The 14,115-nt window shown below is 39.8% G+C and overlaps 1 protein-coding gene across 1 annotated transcript in view; it reads left to right on the top strand.

Annotated features, from left to right (window-relative positions):
* The window catches only part of ASTN1 (astrotactin 1), a 251,664-nt gene that overhangs the window by 225,282 nt on the left and 12,267 nt on the right, over positions 1-14,115 (top strand). The window contains exons 17-18 of the mRNA XM_058177507.1: positions 3,017-3,285; positions 5,574-5,707. Coding sequence (XP_058033490.1) covers positions 3,017-3,285; positions 5,574-5,707 — 403 coding nt within the window. The remainder of the gene's footprint in view (positions 1-3,016; positions 3,286-5,573; positions 5,708-14,115) is intronic.

The following is a 14,115-nucleotide window of genomic DNA, read 5'->3' as shown; positions in this document are numbered from 1 at the left end:
TCCTTATCAATTTTGGTTTTAGGGCAAAGGACTCTCCTCGCCTTAAGCCTAATGGGGCTACCTGGGGTCTAAGTTGAAGGAAATAGGGGTCCCCTTGTACTTGCCCAGGCAGTCCTTGAAGACATCTTGAACTCGTTAAAGAGAATGTCTTTCAAATTGCAGTCACTTCTGTAGATGCCAGTCACTCCCATGCCCAGGGCACGAAACCAGTCTAGTCCCAACAGACTGGGCAGAGTTCCTTCGACGATCGTGATGGGCAGGGTCTTCTTGTGAGGGCCGTACTCGACTCGGACGGAGGTGGTCCCTCGAACAGGGATGCGATTCCCCTGGTAGTCGTGCACTCGTAGCCGCTGTGCTTGCAGATGGCGCTTGACGGACGGCAGCGACTTCGCCAGGGTGTCCCAGGACATGATGGTGATCGCTGATCCCGTGTCCACTTCAAGCCTGCACCGTACTCCCTCGATCTTGGGCTTTGTGAAAATCTTCTTTTCCACGTTGGTTGAGGCGCGACATATAATGACAGTCGTTTGGTTAGACTTCGCGCCTTTCTTGTTTGAACCAATCGCGGGCCGCCTTTCCGGTTCAGCGTTTTGATTGGCCGATTTGAATTTTCGGCGGAAGGTTGGGCGCTCTGCAAACCTGAGCTAAGTGTCCTTTCTTCCCACACCGCCGCATGTTGCGTCTTTAAACCTGCAGCGTTGGCGCTGATGCTGCCCTCCGCAGCTTCCGCACTCGCCACGGTCCTCAGTGTCGCGTTTCGGTCCGGCAGACCCTTCCTCATCCTCGCCTCACCTTCGGATTCGGACTGAATCTCCTCCTGGTGTACTGGCGCTGGCTTTGCGCCGCCTTGGATTGAAGAGGCTTTTGCAGAGTCTCTGCTGCTTTAGTAGACATTTCGTGTGCTCTGGCCTCGTCCAGAGCGGTGGCTAGTGTCAGGTTGCTCCTGGCTAGCAGTCGTCGCCGTAGGCGGATGTCTTTGACCCCTCGGATGAGTTGCTCGAGTAGCACTTCGTCTAAGTCTCGGTATCCGCAGTCCTTGGACGCTCTTCTTAAAGCGGCCATGTAGTCACCGATGGACTCGCCCTCCATCTGTCTACGTTCTCCGAATTCAAACCGCTGCACGTATTTGGACGGCGTCGGTGCGAAATGGTTCTTCAGCAAAGTCTGCAGAGTCGGCCACGATACCGATTGTATCGGCGTTGGCTCTGCCAGGGCTTCCGCAATCTCGATTACCTCCGGCCCGCAATGGCTTAGGAAGTAAGCCCGCTTGCGGTTATCAGGGATCCCCTGTAATTCGTTGGCTTCTAGAAAGCTTTCGAAACGGGTCATATATGTTCCCCATTTCTCCTTGCCCGGGTTGTACGGTGCGGGTGGCGTGTTTGCCATTTCCGCGTTTCTGCCCTGAGTTTGCTGGGTTCGGGACTAGCGTGCTTCAGCTCGGTTCTGGTTCTCCTTAGCCTCGAGATCCCACCTTCGTCGCCAATGTTAAGTTCGGGAAGTAACGAGGCTGGAGACCAGGGTAGTGACAACAGCTCTTTAATATAGGGTGAACCCAGCAACAGGCTGGGGCAAAAACCTCTCCTTTTATACAGTTCTGCTGGAGGCTTCGTCCAATCAGCAACGTGCTGATTTCCCGCTCAAATATTTAAAGGCACAACTGTTAATACATAACACTAAATATCTGGACTGAGTTTTCTCTTATTCTTGGAAAGTGCCCCCTCCCTCCTGGAATCCAGCCGACTATATTCCATCATATCTCCCCAGTTTTTCTGGCTTTCCACCAGAGTTCACTTTAAAAGCAGATCTGTGCATTGGTCATCGTTTTAAAGTACATCTCTGTAAGAACAAAGCACATCAGAAACATTTCTGTGCTTATTGGATGCAGGTGGTTGCAGCAGATATTATTCAATCTTCACAACTTTTCTCTTTCTCAGGCTGGCCAGAACAATGGGTGTGGAATTTATCCCTTTTGATCTCTAACTTTCATATTTTGCTTTCTTGCCAATTGGGAAGGATTCAACTGCATGTCTATGGAGAGTCTCAGTCATCCAGGTCATGGTTGTCCCAAAGGTGCTTTTTCAAGAGGCAACTGGAATTTCTGGTTTTCCTTTGAAAATGTTTCACTTCTCCTCCAAGAAGCTTCTTCAACTCTGACCAGATGGTGGGAAATGCAGATTTAATTGCATGTGTGAACAGGAACTAAACTGGAAATATGTCCAGAAAAGATGAGGTCTATTTGAGGATTGTTGTGTCTCTACGATCTTTGATTTAAGAATTCATGCCTCTGTGTAGTTTGTAGTGTGTGTAGTTTGCTATCACATTAAAAAGATATGATGTTAAAATCCAGTTCCACAGAGAATGAGAAAATCCTGTTACAGAGAATGAGTACTATCTGGAGTATTCTGTTTGTAAAACAAATTAATTTTTAAAGATAAGTAAAGAGAAATCAGAAATTTCTCAACAAAGAATATTCTTTTAGGATGAGATGACATCATAGCCCTGGCCATTTAATCTTGAATTGATGATACATGTTCATAAACTGCTTATGGACTTCTGTCCAAAATGTATCAGGAAAAAACCTGATACTTTTAATGATATTTTTTAAAAAGGAATGAATTTGGTGATGTACAAAGATTTTGGAAGGTTAGGAAAATGAGGAAAGGCTGAGATAATTATGCATGTTTTACTCTCTGGTGGGAAGGAAAATGCTGATACTTTTAAACTTAACTCCAATAATGCCAGAAAAAGGTGAACTAACGATATCTAACAGATTACAAGCATCATTAGCCAGGTAACCAGGTACCGTTCCCAAATTAGGGTGAAGGTCATGACAGAAAATTTGTCATTTCAAAACAACACAACAACTAGAAGCTCAAAATATAATGTGAAGCCTAATCTGAAAAACACATCAGCTTACACATGGATTACTTTTTCTTGGATTTGTAGGGCTCTGTAATAAAAGTTGGTTGCTTATTCCCCGTTGATTCCTGATTTTATCCAGTGGTATATGTTGCAGGTAATTCCCCATCAGATGAATCTGAAGAGCGTGAGCGAGATCCCAGGGTCCTCACTTTTCCAGAGTACATTGCCAGTTTGTCGGAATCCGGGACCAAACGTATGGCAGCTGGGGTGCGTATGGAGTGCCAAAGCAGGGGCCGCTGCCCATCCTCCTGTCCTTTATGTCATGTGACCTCTAGCCCAGATGCTGTGGCTGAACCCGTCCTCCTAGAAGTCACAAAAGCAGCACCCATCTATGAGTTGGTCATCAATAATCAGACTCAGAAGGTGAGTGATTTCATAGAGAGGAAAGGAAGCATTTTAGCCCCAGATAAAAAGAAATAAATATGCCATGACATTTTCTGAGAATCTCAAATTTTGAAATTAATTAGATGGTTTGCAGGGGGGAAAAGAAGAGTTAGACGAAAAAGCCATGTGGGAAGGCATACAATGACATTTCAGGCTTTCTTTTTAAAGCGTAACGAGTCAAAACAGCATCAAATGTGAGATATTTAAGATTGAGCATTGGGATACTTATGAATGCTCCTCAGACTCCTTGTATTCCTGTATACTGATCCTGTTTGCAGAACTGCAGTAATTCCTTAACATCGTTCCTTTTTTTTTATTCTGAGATTTGTTTGGCCAGCTGAAAATGTGCAGGTTTTCTAACCATGGTATAGACAACATGGAAATATTTTAAATAGGAACATCTGCTTGCACAGATTCTCTGCCTGGGTAGAAAATAATACAGTTGGTAATATCTATATTCATACAAATGTACATAACGCTTTGAGATAGGCTCAGAATCTTCAAAACTGTATGTAGCAGCTCACAGGACTATTCAAAATACTTGATGTAATGAAGTCCCCAAGAGTTGGAAAAATATCCCCCCCCCCACATCCACAAGAAGAAGCCCGGAAGTGAAACCATGTCCATAATACCAAGCTTCTCCGACATGTTTGCTAAGCACCAAATCTTCCTTTCCTGTCCTTCTCGTGTACTTTTTCTGCTGCTAGTCTATACAAAGAACATATGTACAGCACAATGGCTAAATCTCTCGGATACATTCAGGGGTGAAATTCAGCCGGTTCTATTCAGATTGCGCGATCTGGTAGCACCGGCAGAGGGAGGCTCTGCTCACCCACCTGGACATCATCCCATCCCATTTTTTACCCTCTGCGCATGCGTAAAAGGCTCTGCGCGTGCGTGGAGGAGGCATGCGAGCTCACATTTGCAAACCAGTAGCAAAGGTAAGTGAATACCACCCCCTGGATACATTGATATTCACCACAGCAGGACCATAGTGGTCTACTACCTAAAAATCTGTGTGGTAAATAAAGAAGAAAGATATTTTTTGAACTAATTATGTATTATGGAGACTATACGCAAATATACTAGTCTCCCATATAATAACTGTATTTGTGTTTGCTCAGATACAGAGGTTGAGTCAGATCCTCTTCTCTTTATTGTTTCTTGTCCCTCCCCTCTCCCCATGTTTTAAATTATGTATTTGTATTTTATTGGTCTGGGTTCATAAATATGATGAAATGAAATGAAAAATGAAAACTAATTATGTAGCCTTTGGTAAACCCGCACATACTATCAATAATATGGAAACAATATTGGGAGGACTTAAAAATCGTTGTGATGTATGGTGGCAATATTGAAAGTAAGGAAAAGTATTATAAACACATTAAGTGGAAAGAATTGCAGCAGAGAGCAGGTGTGTTGGAAAAGCGATGACTCAAGTTAGAGCAAGTGCAATAGGCCCAGTGAGACTGATCTGCTATATAGCAATTTATTCCTATACACGTGAGTCAGATGCTGTAAACATTTAAAGTGCAAACAGGGGAATTAAAGTGGATGGCAAATTTCACAACGACTTGGTCCTCCTTTATTTTTCTATTTATTCACCTTGAACTGCCAGCCTCCATGCAATAGCTGGCAATGTTTTCTTCCTATTTAACTATTCCAGAAGTGAAATCAGAAAGCAATGCCCTCATCCTTCTTTGAGGTTTGTGGCTGTATGTTAAGTGTGATTTGTTCAATCGATAAACCAGGGGAGGACGTTTGAACTCGGGTAAAGGGCATGAGGCTATACCTGCAGGCCTTGCCCCTCCAGTTCCTGACAATGTTGTGTTAAACAGCATGATGCAATATTTCACACACCGTATGAGCAAAAATGAAGGAAACTTTTGTGCAAAGGCAAAAGCCTTTGTCAAGTTTAACTGATCATAATTAGAACTCTTCTTTAGACTGTGCTGTTCGTTATTTTTTAGCCTTTTTGATCAGTCTATCCCTCAGATTGTAAAGTCATTCTGATATTATTGAAGTAAATAGGAAAAATAGTCCAAAGAAGCCTCTAAGAACACTATCATTACTGCCCAAACCAGAAATCTTTCTTGTAAGACGTATCCCCACCATCATAGTGAGAAATAAATAGAAGGGGGTGGGGGGAATTCCTTGCTGACGGTCTCATTCTATAAAGACGAAGAGTAAGTTTCAGGACTGATCTTGGTGTGGATTTTTTCACATATTCCTTATTTCCTTCTGTGCTTTTCTTTCTCTCCTTCTAGTTGCTGCAAGAGGCCACCATGAGTTCCCTGTGGTGCTCAAGCAGTGGAGATGTCATTGAGGACTGGTGTCGATGTGACTCAAGTGCGTTTGGTGCAGATGGACTTCCAGCCTGTGCACCACTCCCACACCCTGTGTAGGTGTACAACTTCAAACTTTCAGACTTAAGATCATGCTAAATGTTCTCTAGGGAAATGTCACATTAAGCGTTCTTCTTTGTAACAAATAGTGTAGAGGAAGCAGACATGATCAATGGCTTTCTTGTTTCCTGATTGACAGGAGTGTTGAGTGGGAAATGGATGGGAATAGGCAGGAAATATATTGGCTATAAGGAACCAGAATGGATGGCAGGTCAGGGTTTGAAATGGTTATCAATCAGAGAAACTTTGGGAAGTGTGGAGTCTTCAAATCCTCTTACTTTGAACTATATTTTATTTCCAGAAACCTTTTAGAGCTACAATTGGAGATTTTTCTTATTCACAGAAGTATTATATTTAAAAAATCTTATTAAACCAATGCCCAAAAGAAATTTAAGAAAAATTGCCATTAAATATGTTCAGTTCCTCATATTCTACAAAGGGCGGTGGCTTTATAAAGCTGTGTAGGAAATAAAACACATGCTTTCTGCGAAATACCGGCATTATTAATTTCTCTATATGTATACTGCAATACATATGTATTGCAGTACATATGTCTATTAGTAAAGCAGACCATTCTATTTTTCTTCTATAAATACCATTCAGTTGCATGTAGGGACATGGGAAAAGCTTTATTCAAACCCTATTCCATCTAACTCAATTTTGTGACCTATAACGATTATTAAGGCTTCCACTATGAAGTCTGTATCAGGAGTAGCCACAGCTTCAACCTGGAACTTTCTTAGTGGAAAGCAGGAACTCTGCCATTGACTTTGCTCTTAAAACGCTGCTGAAGATTCTCTAAAAGAGTCACAGTCTGCAGCGAATGTGTTTTATAGAGGAAATGCCAGAATATGACAGCCTTGATTTTCGTAGGGTTGAATAAGTACCTTGGCATTTTTTGAACCTTGCACCGCAAAAATATTATTGAAATAGAGGTTATAGCCCAGACAGATTGTACATTGAAAAAAACTTGATACTGTAGAGGAGCAGATCTTACATTTTCAGTACTTCTGGTGTAGGAACTCTGCCAAGTTAGTTAGAGGAACTTAGATAGAGGAACTTAGATCTTTTTTTCAAAGGATAAATCTGGGGCCAAGATAACATCTTTCTACTTGAGGCTAAAATTTTCTAGGTTTGACATTCAAGAAAGCTGTTCAAGTCCTTCCTCTGTCTTTTATATCTATCATAAACACAGGAAAGAAAAACAACTGGATCTGTATAAAATACAGATGACATTAAAAGTCCTGCTGGTCAGCAGAATACAAGTCAAGAAGTGACTAATTGTTTGGATCACCAGTTTAAGAGTGAAAAGCAGGATATAAATTAATAAATGAATACCTACTTTTCTTCAGCTACTTAATACCTTTACTTGCTGCCCAGCCTTAGACTTTACATTTTAAGGGCTTAATCCCCACCCGCACCCTACCCACCCCAGTCATCCTTATTCTGGTGCTGAGAAGATCTTCTTAATGCTTGTGGAGGATGTGATGCAGTGGTGGGATTCAAATTTTTTTACTACGGGTTCTGTGGGCGTGGCTCGCTGAGTGTGGCAGAGCTTTGTGGCCATGGCTTTGTGGGCGTGGCAGGGGAACGATACTGTAAAATCTCCATTCTCACCCCCCTCCAGGGAAAGTTTACTGCAAAATCCCCATTTCCTCCTGATCACCTAGGACTCGGGAGGCAGAGAATAGATGGGGGTAGGGCCAGTCAGAGGTGGTATTTACCGGTTCTCTGAACTACTCAAAATTTGTGTTACCGGTTCTCCAGAACTGATCAGAACCTGCTGAATACCACCTCTGATGTGATGGAGCCTTTATCTCAGTGCCATCTTGCTGCTTAAACAGAATGAAGCCAAATCCAAAGTAATTCACAGAAGATTAATTTCTGTGAGAAAATGTAATAATTCTGATTATGTGAAGAAGGAGACTGAGCAGAATTCATGATTTGCAATGCTTCAGTTGCCTTCTGTTGCCATTTGTGTTTTAGCTGCTACAGAAGGCAGATACTCGCTCTATAGCTAAAAGATTCTCTCCTATCTTCCCCGGGCTCTGCTAGGAATGGAGGGAAGGAGGGAGGGAGGGGGAGAGAGAGAGAAGAGGAGGGGGGAGGAGGAGGAGAAGAAGGAGAAGGAGAAGGAGAAGAAGAAATAAACAATAACAAAAGAAGAAAAAACCACTGCCATTGTATAACAAAATAAACTGTATATTTAAGGGTTTCTTATGCATGTACAGAAGTATGTATTGTAGATGAACTTTTTTTTAATATAACAGTTTCAGCAAAAGTTCAACATATTTCATTGTAATTAACCAAAATCTATATCTATTAACAACATGCTCATAGAATGCAAGTAATATGAGATCTACAATCCAATAAATAACTGAGGCCATAAATTTATCTTTCCAATGTTGAAGAACTTATCTTTTGGCAATAATATAGGCTGGGAGAGTCTATTTCTATTTTCCAGCTATTAGTTTCCATGTATTAATTTATTAGCTGTATAGTTTTAAAATATATGTGCATTGAAAAATATTAAACTTTGTTTTATAATCAATATATGTAATCATTTCTTCCCAAATATATAGTAACTTTAGGATGTTGCAAATTTATGTATTAAAATCAAGTATTAGTCTGGTTGCATCTCCAGAGTAAATGATTTACTACATAGCAATGCAGGCTTTCACAGCCAGCATTAATCCAGTAGTGATGAGTTTCTGGACTAATAGGCCATGGTGTAATTATTTGGTATCCTAATGTTTCATCATCAACAGGATAACAAATAATTACACTATGGCCTATTAGCTCTGAAGTTCATCATCATATCGATGGATAAAATGATTTCGTTGTTGCCTTTCTATACAAATGCAGAGGGATCTGATAAATCTGAAAGATAGTTTGTTGTATAATCCATAATCTAAGTTTTAGTGAGGTTTTCAGCATTGAGGTTAAAACATTTTCCAACTGTTGTGGCAAAATGGGGGCCTCTGGTTTATTGATTACAGGCATTCCTGATTGCCTGGGATTTTTGATTTTAGGATTTAATGATCCTGTCTAATAGAATAGGTATCTCTGAGACTGAAAAAGCCAGTGAAAGATGTTGATTAATGTTGTAAATCAAATGTAAATACTTCCAGGTGATGGCAACTAACCAATAAATACCAAATAAATATTTTTAATGTGCCTTTGAGTCAGTTTTGATGCCTAGCAACTGCCTGGATTAGGCCCTGTAGTTTTCTTGGCAAAGTTTTTCAGAATTGGTCTGCCCTTGCCTCCTTCCTGGGGCTGAGAGAGAAGGACAGGCCCTCACCCAACTGGCTTTGTTCCCAAGGCAGGATTAAAACTCACAGGCTCCCAGTTTCTAGGCAGATGCCTATGACACCTAATTAGCTATTTTTAAAAAACATAGAAAGCAACAAAAACTTATCATCCACTAGTTGATCAAATATAAAGATCCAGATCTTCCTCAAAACTGGAATGTTGAGATCTGAATTACTCCATAATTTAAAATTACTCCATAATTTAAAAAAGTTGGTAGGGACCCTAGAGGTCTGCCCTGCTCAGCCAGGAGACCCTATACCATTTCAGCTGTCCAATCTCTTCTTAAATACCTCCATTGATGGAGCACCCACAACTTCTGGAGACAAGCAATTTAGCAAGAGAAGAAGAATCAAAGCAGATGTTTGGCCAGGGGAGGAAAAAGTGACGTATTCCGATCCCTGCCTGAACAGATAGATTCACACATGTGCTTGCATTTTATTTATTTATTTATAATTCATATTTCTTAACTTCCCATCTCCCTCAGATTCATCTCTGTTGCATACTCCCTTGCATCAGCATAACACGCATTGCGTGGAAGAAGCACCTCATCCCAGATTGGCATACACACTTCCCTTCTTCTTTTAAAATCAGCCCTTCCACCAGGAGCACTGAATTTAAAGGGAGAGGAAAAGTAGGAGTTTTTCTTGTCCCTTGAAGCCAGTGCTTCCACTGAAGAGCTGAATTAAAAGGAGGGAGGAAGGAGGTTCATCATACAGAGTTTCCTTTTACATCCAAACATGAGGTTGGAAGTTTCTCCCATTCTCTTGTAACACACTTTCGCACTGCTCCTTATGCAGTTTCAACGAACCTCAATTCTTCTGTATTTTCTCACAGTAATTTTGGGAAATAGACTGGCCCAAAATCATCCCATGAGCTTCTACATTAAGAGTAGATGTGAACCTGAGTCTCTCCAGTCCTAAACCACACATTAACTGCACTACCATACTGAAATTGTTATAGGGAAAACGCATCAATTTGTTGGAGCAAAAGCAGTGTATATAACCTGAGTGCCTTGTAGGTGAATAATTTCTTTTTTTTAATTGAAAAAGTTTTACAAAGATTTAAGAAATATTACCCCTCCTTCCCCCTCCCCTCCCTCCCCTCTTCCCCCCTCCCTCCCCCTCCCAACCCACTCCCCCACCCCGGACTTCCCGGAACAGAATACAGGGTATTGAATCTGACAATCATAAGCTAAATTATGCTAACTATCCGTAAACTCCCATCCTTCCTTAGAACCTTAACTCTCCTTTTACAAAGAAAAAACATAAATTCTTGTGAACTGTTCATTCAAAAGCTATTTGGTATTTCTTAGTCTGACATCTATTTTGAATATAGTCAATCCATCTTCTCCATTCCAATATATATCTTTCTTGTGAGCAGTCTTTCAGGAATGCTGAAATTTTCACCATCTCTGTAACTTTTAATATCCATTCTTTAATCATAGGCAAATGTTCCTTCTTCCAGTATTGCGCAACCAATAATCTGGCTGCTGATATTAAGTTCAAAATCAATTTAGTCTCTATTATCGTACAATCTGTAATTATACCCAATAAAAACAATTGGCTAAATTTTATCTTCTTTTTAAAATATTTTGTATAATCCACTAAATTCTTATCCAAAATGGCTTAATTTTTTTACAAGTCCACAATATATGAAAATAAGTAGCATCATCCCCATCACATCTCCAACATTTAGCTTGCAAGTTTGGATACATACACGCTAGTTTTTTAGGATCTAAATGCCATCTATAAACATTTTATAAAAATTTTCTCTTAAATTTTGTGCTTGTGTAAATTTAACATTTCTAACCCAAATTTTCATATCAAAAAAAGCTTTTGGCAATTTCGCACGACTTGGAAATATTTTGAGAAATACTCTTTTTATCTTTCTTAATATCCAACACTCCGTTCCAATCTCCCATTAGTACAAACGATTTATAATTCCACTGTATTATTTTAGTATGTAAAAGTTTGTAAAAATTTTCTTGCTGCTGATTAGGTGCATATACTCCAATTAAAAGTGTTCTCTTTCCCTCTATTAAAAGTTCAATAGCAATATATCTTCCTTGAGCATCTGCCTCAATTAATTTGGCTGTTAGTTCTTTCTTTAGGTATATAACTACATCATTCTTCTTCTCTAGAGCCGATGCAGCAAAATGTGTACCTAGTCTTGAATTTATCATACACTTTTGGTCTATCACTCTAATATGTGTTTCCTGCAAGCAAATCATTTTTAAATTGTCTCAAATAATAAAATATCTTTTTCCTTTTTTATGGTGAGTTCAGGCCATTAACATTCCAAGTTAAAAAATCTATTTGCCATTCTTGGCACTGTGAAGCTTTTGGAACATCAGCTGAAGATCTTCCCCAATCCTTCTCTTCAGCCTGGCCCTTCCCACAGCTTCTGTTTTAGGAATTTCTTGAATTTTTGTTCGAGATTGCTGCATTTTTTCTTGTTCTTTACGTTTAGTAGCTGCTCTGGTCAATCTTTGCTCTTTTGGATCTTTAATATCCCCTATATTTTCCCCTATCTCTGATATTTGGAAAATAGCCAGTGATTGCGACAGATCTTCTTCAGTAATTGCAGCTTCCGCTTGCGCTTGTATCTGTTTTCCTTCCTTGTCATACTTTTTTACTAACTCTGCTTCTCCTCTCCTCCTAGCATCTGGCGATGGTGAACATCCAGCCTTTAAAACATTGGTATAAAAATCCCTTGCCTTCCAAACCATGTTAAGGCGATATCTTTCTCCAGCATAAATTAATGTTAATCCAGTTGGAACCTCCTATCTAAATTGCACCATGTTAAGGCGATATCTTTCTCCAGCATAAATTAATGTTAATCCAGTTGGAACCTCCTATCTAAATTGCATCTGTCGATTTCTCAGCTCATTCACCAAAAAAGCAAACTCCTTTCTATTTCTTAGCATTTTAGGAGGAATTTCTTTCAAAACTAATACTTCTTGTTCTGCTATTTGCATTTATTTTTGTAAGATGCTTGTAAGATTTCATTTCTAATCCTCCTAATTGTAAAATAAATCACAATGTCTCTTGGCAGCTGCCTTTTTCTAGCAACCCAGGAATTAACACAGTAGATTTTATCAATTTGGAATTGAAGGTCTACTGGTTGCTCCTCCAACAATTGTGCAAAGGCTTCTAAAAAAATCTCTCTTAAGTTCTCTTGTTTGTTTTCTTGCAGCCCACGCACTCTTACAGCAAACTCCATCGATCTATATTTTAGCAAAACCACTTCATCATCTGCCTTTTCCACATTAGTCTGAACCTCCTACATTTTATTTTCTAAATTCAAATTAGATTGATTAATTTCCTCCACCCTTTCCTCCAACTGGATTATATTGTTTGCCAAGCCTTGAAATGCAGTCTCTATGTCTTCTCTTATATCTTTATTATGAGCTGACATCTCCTCTGAGATCTCTTTAAATTTTTCTCCCATAACAGCAGTATGAAGCTTTAATGATTGTTCTATAGAATATTTTAAAAATTCCTTCAAAGATTCTTGTAAAGCTTCCAAGTTTACGGCTTGTGGATTAGCCGTATGAGCTGGAGAGCCCCCAGCACTTTTAGAGAATCCAGGCTTTAGTTGTTTAGAAGCCATATTGCTTTAATTATACTTATATACCTCCAATAAATCCAATTCTCCTTAATTCTTCCAAAGGCACAATGATTGAGTTAAGTAAATATAAATCTTTCAATTACCATTTTCAAACTGTCCAAATTAATGTAAAAAACAGCAGCCTTAAATAGCGCTGAGGGCACTAACAGCTTTAACAAGCAGTTCCTTAATTTTCACTTTCCCGCCCTGTTTATAACAAGCACCATTTTCTTTATTCTTCTCGAGTTGATTCAAAAGGAAACGGTTTGGAAACAAAGTTAAGGTTTGTTACTTGCAATCACAGATGCTAGTTCTCCTGCTTTTGTTCCATCTGCATTGAAATCAGTTTGAAGCTAATCATAGACGCAGAGGTGGTCGCGGCTTCTTGTTCTGCATAAAGCAGAAGTGCTCTGGGTGCGGAGCTCTGCCAGGCTAAAGGGGAGCTCTCATCCTTCGATCTCCTGGCTTTTCCCCAGGAGATCTTGGGGAGCTCTACCCATGCCTGACTGCTCTGCTTTCCCTCTTCTCCCAAGGGAAAGCTTTCCAAACTGTCAGACAGCCGATTTGCGCTGTCAAAACGGTTTAAACGCAACCAGAGGGCTGGCGATCCGAAGGACTGTCTCTGAAGCCTGCAGTGCCACCGGAAGTCCCGTAGGTGAATAATTTGATTGTGGCTCTATTACAATAGTGTTCAACCTGGTGTCCACAGTGATAAATGTACCACTTTCATAACTTGAGCTACTTACTTAAGGATTTCATGAAAAAAAATACATGCATTTGTGTGGCATAATCCAGCATCCCAAACAAGATGAACAAAAATTGCTCCTTAAAAATGGAGAACAAAATGGGTTGAAAGCCAGGAAATATCATTTTAATCTGAATAAAAGAGAGTGAGTTAGTTAACTGTTTAAATGGGTCACTGTGCCCTTTTCAGCTGTAGGGCAGCCAGGCAGGGAGAAATTAAACTGGAAAAGATAAATCGACTCACATTAATTTGTAACAGCTATTTTACTCAAATGCCAGCCTATTTTGGAAGAATTCATGAGAATGTGCTAACTTTCTTCCCCAAAGGCAAGGTCTATGTTGAAAAACTGATTTTCTGGTGGTTCAAGCTGAAGTTGAATATTATCTGCACAGTACTGATAAATTACTGCTATTATAAAAAAAACATAAAATTCAACAATGGAAAAGATCTTTTGATTTCAGATGACATAAGATGTTTCAAATTTCCACTTGTGCATCAAAGCTCCATGAAATTGATTGTGGGTTAATCTGTCTACAATCAGTTGAAGTCAGCTAAAATTAATAAATTTACCAAAGAAACTGTCTCAACACACTGAAACAAGCTATTACATATGACTCTTACCAGAAATATTCCAAATGTATTTTAATATTCAGCCATTGCTTGCGATAATGTCAGTTTGCAACATGTAATGTGCTTTTCTCAGCCTTTACCCATGTTCAGTTTAAAAACCAATTT

This window comes from Ahaetulla prasina, chromosome 3 (genome assembly GCF_028640845.1).
Source record: "Ahaetulla prasina isolate Xishuangbanna chromosome 3, ASM2864084v1, whole genome shotgun sequence".
Taxonomy (NCBI): Eukaryota; Metazoa; Chordata; class Lepidosauria; order Squamata; family Colubridae; genus Ahaetulla; species Ahaetulla prasina.
Note: the sequence above shows the minus strand (reverse complement) of the source record. Positions and strands in the feature narration are given on the sequence as shown.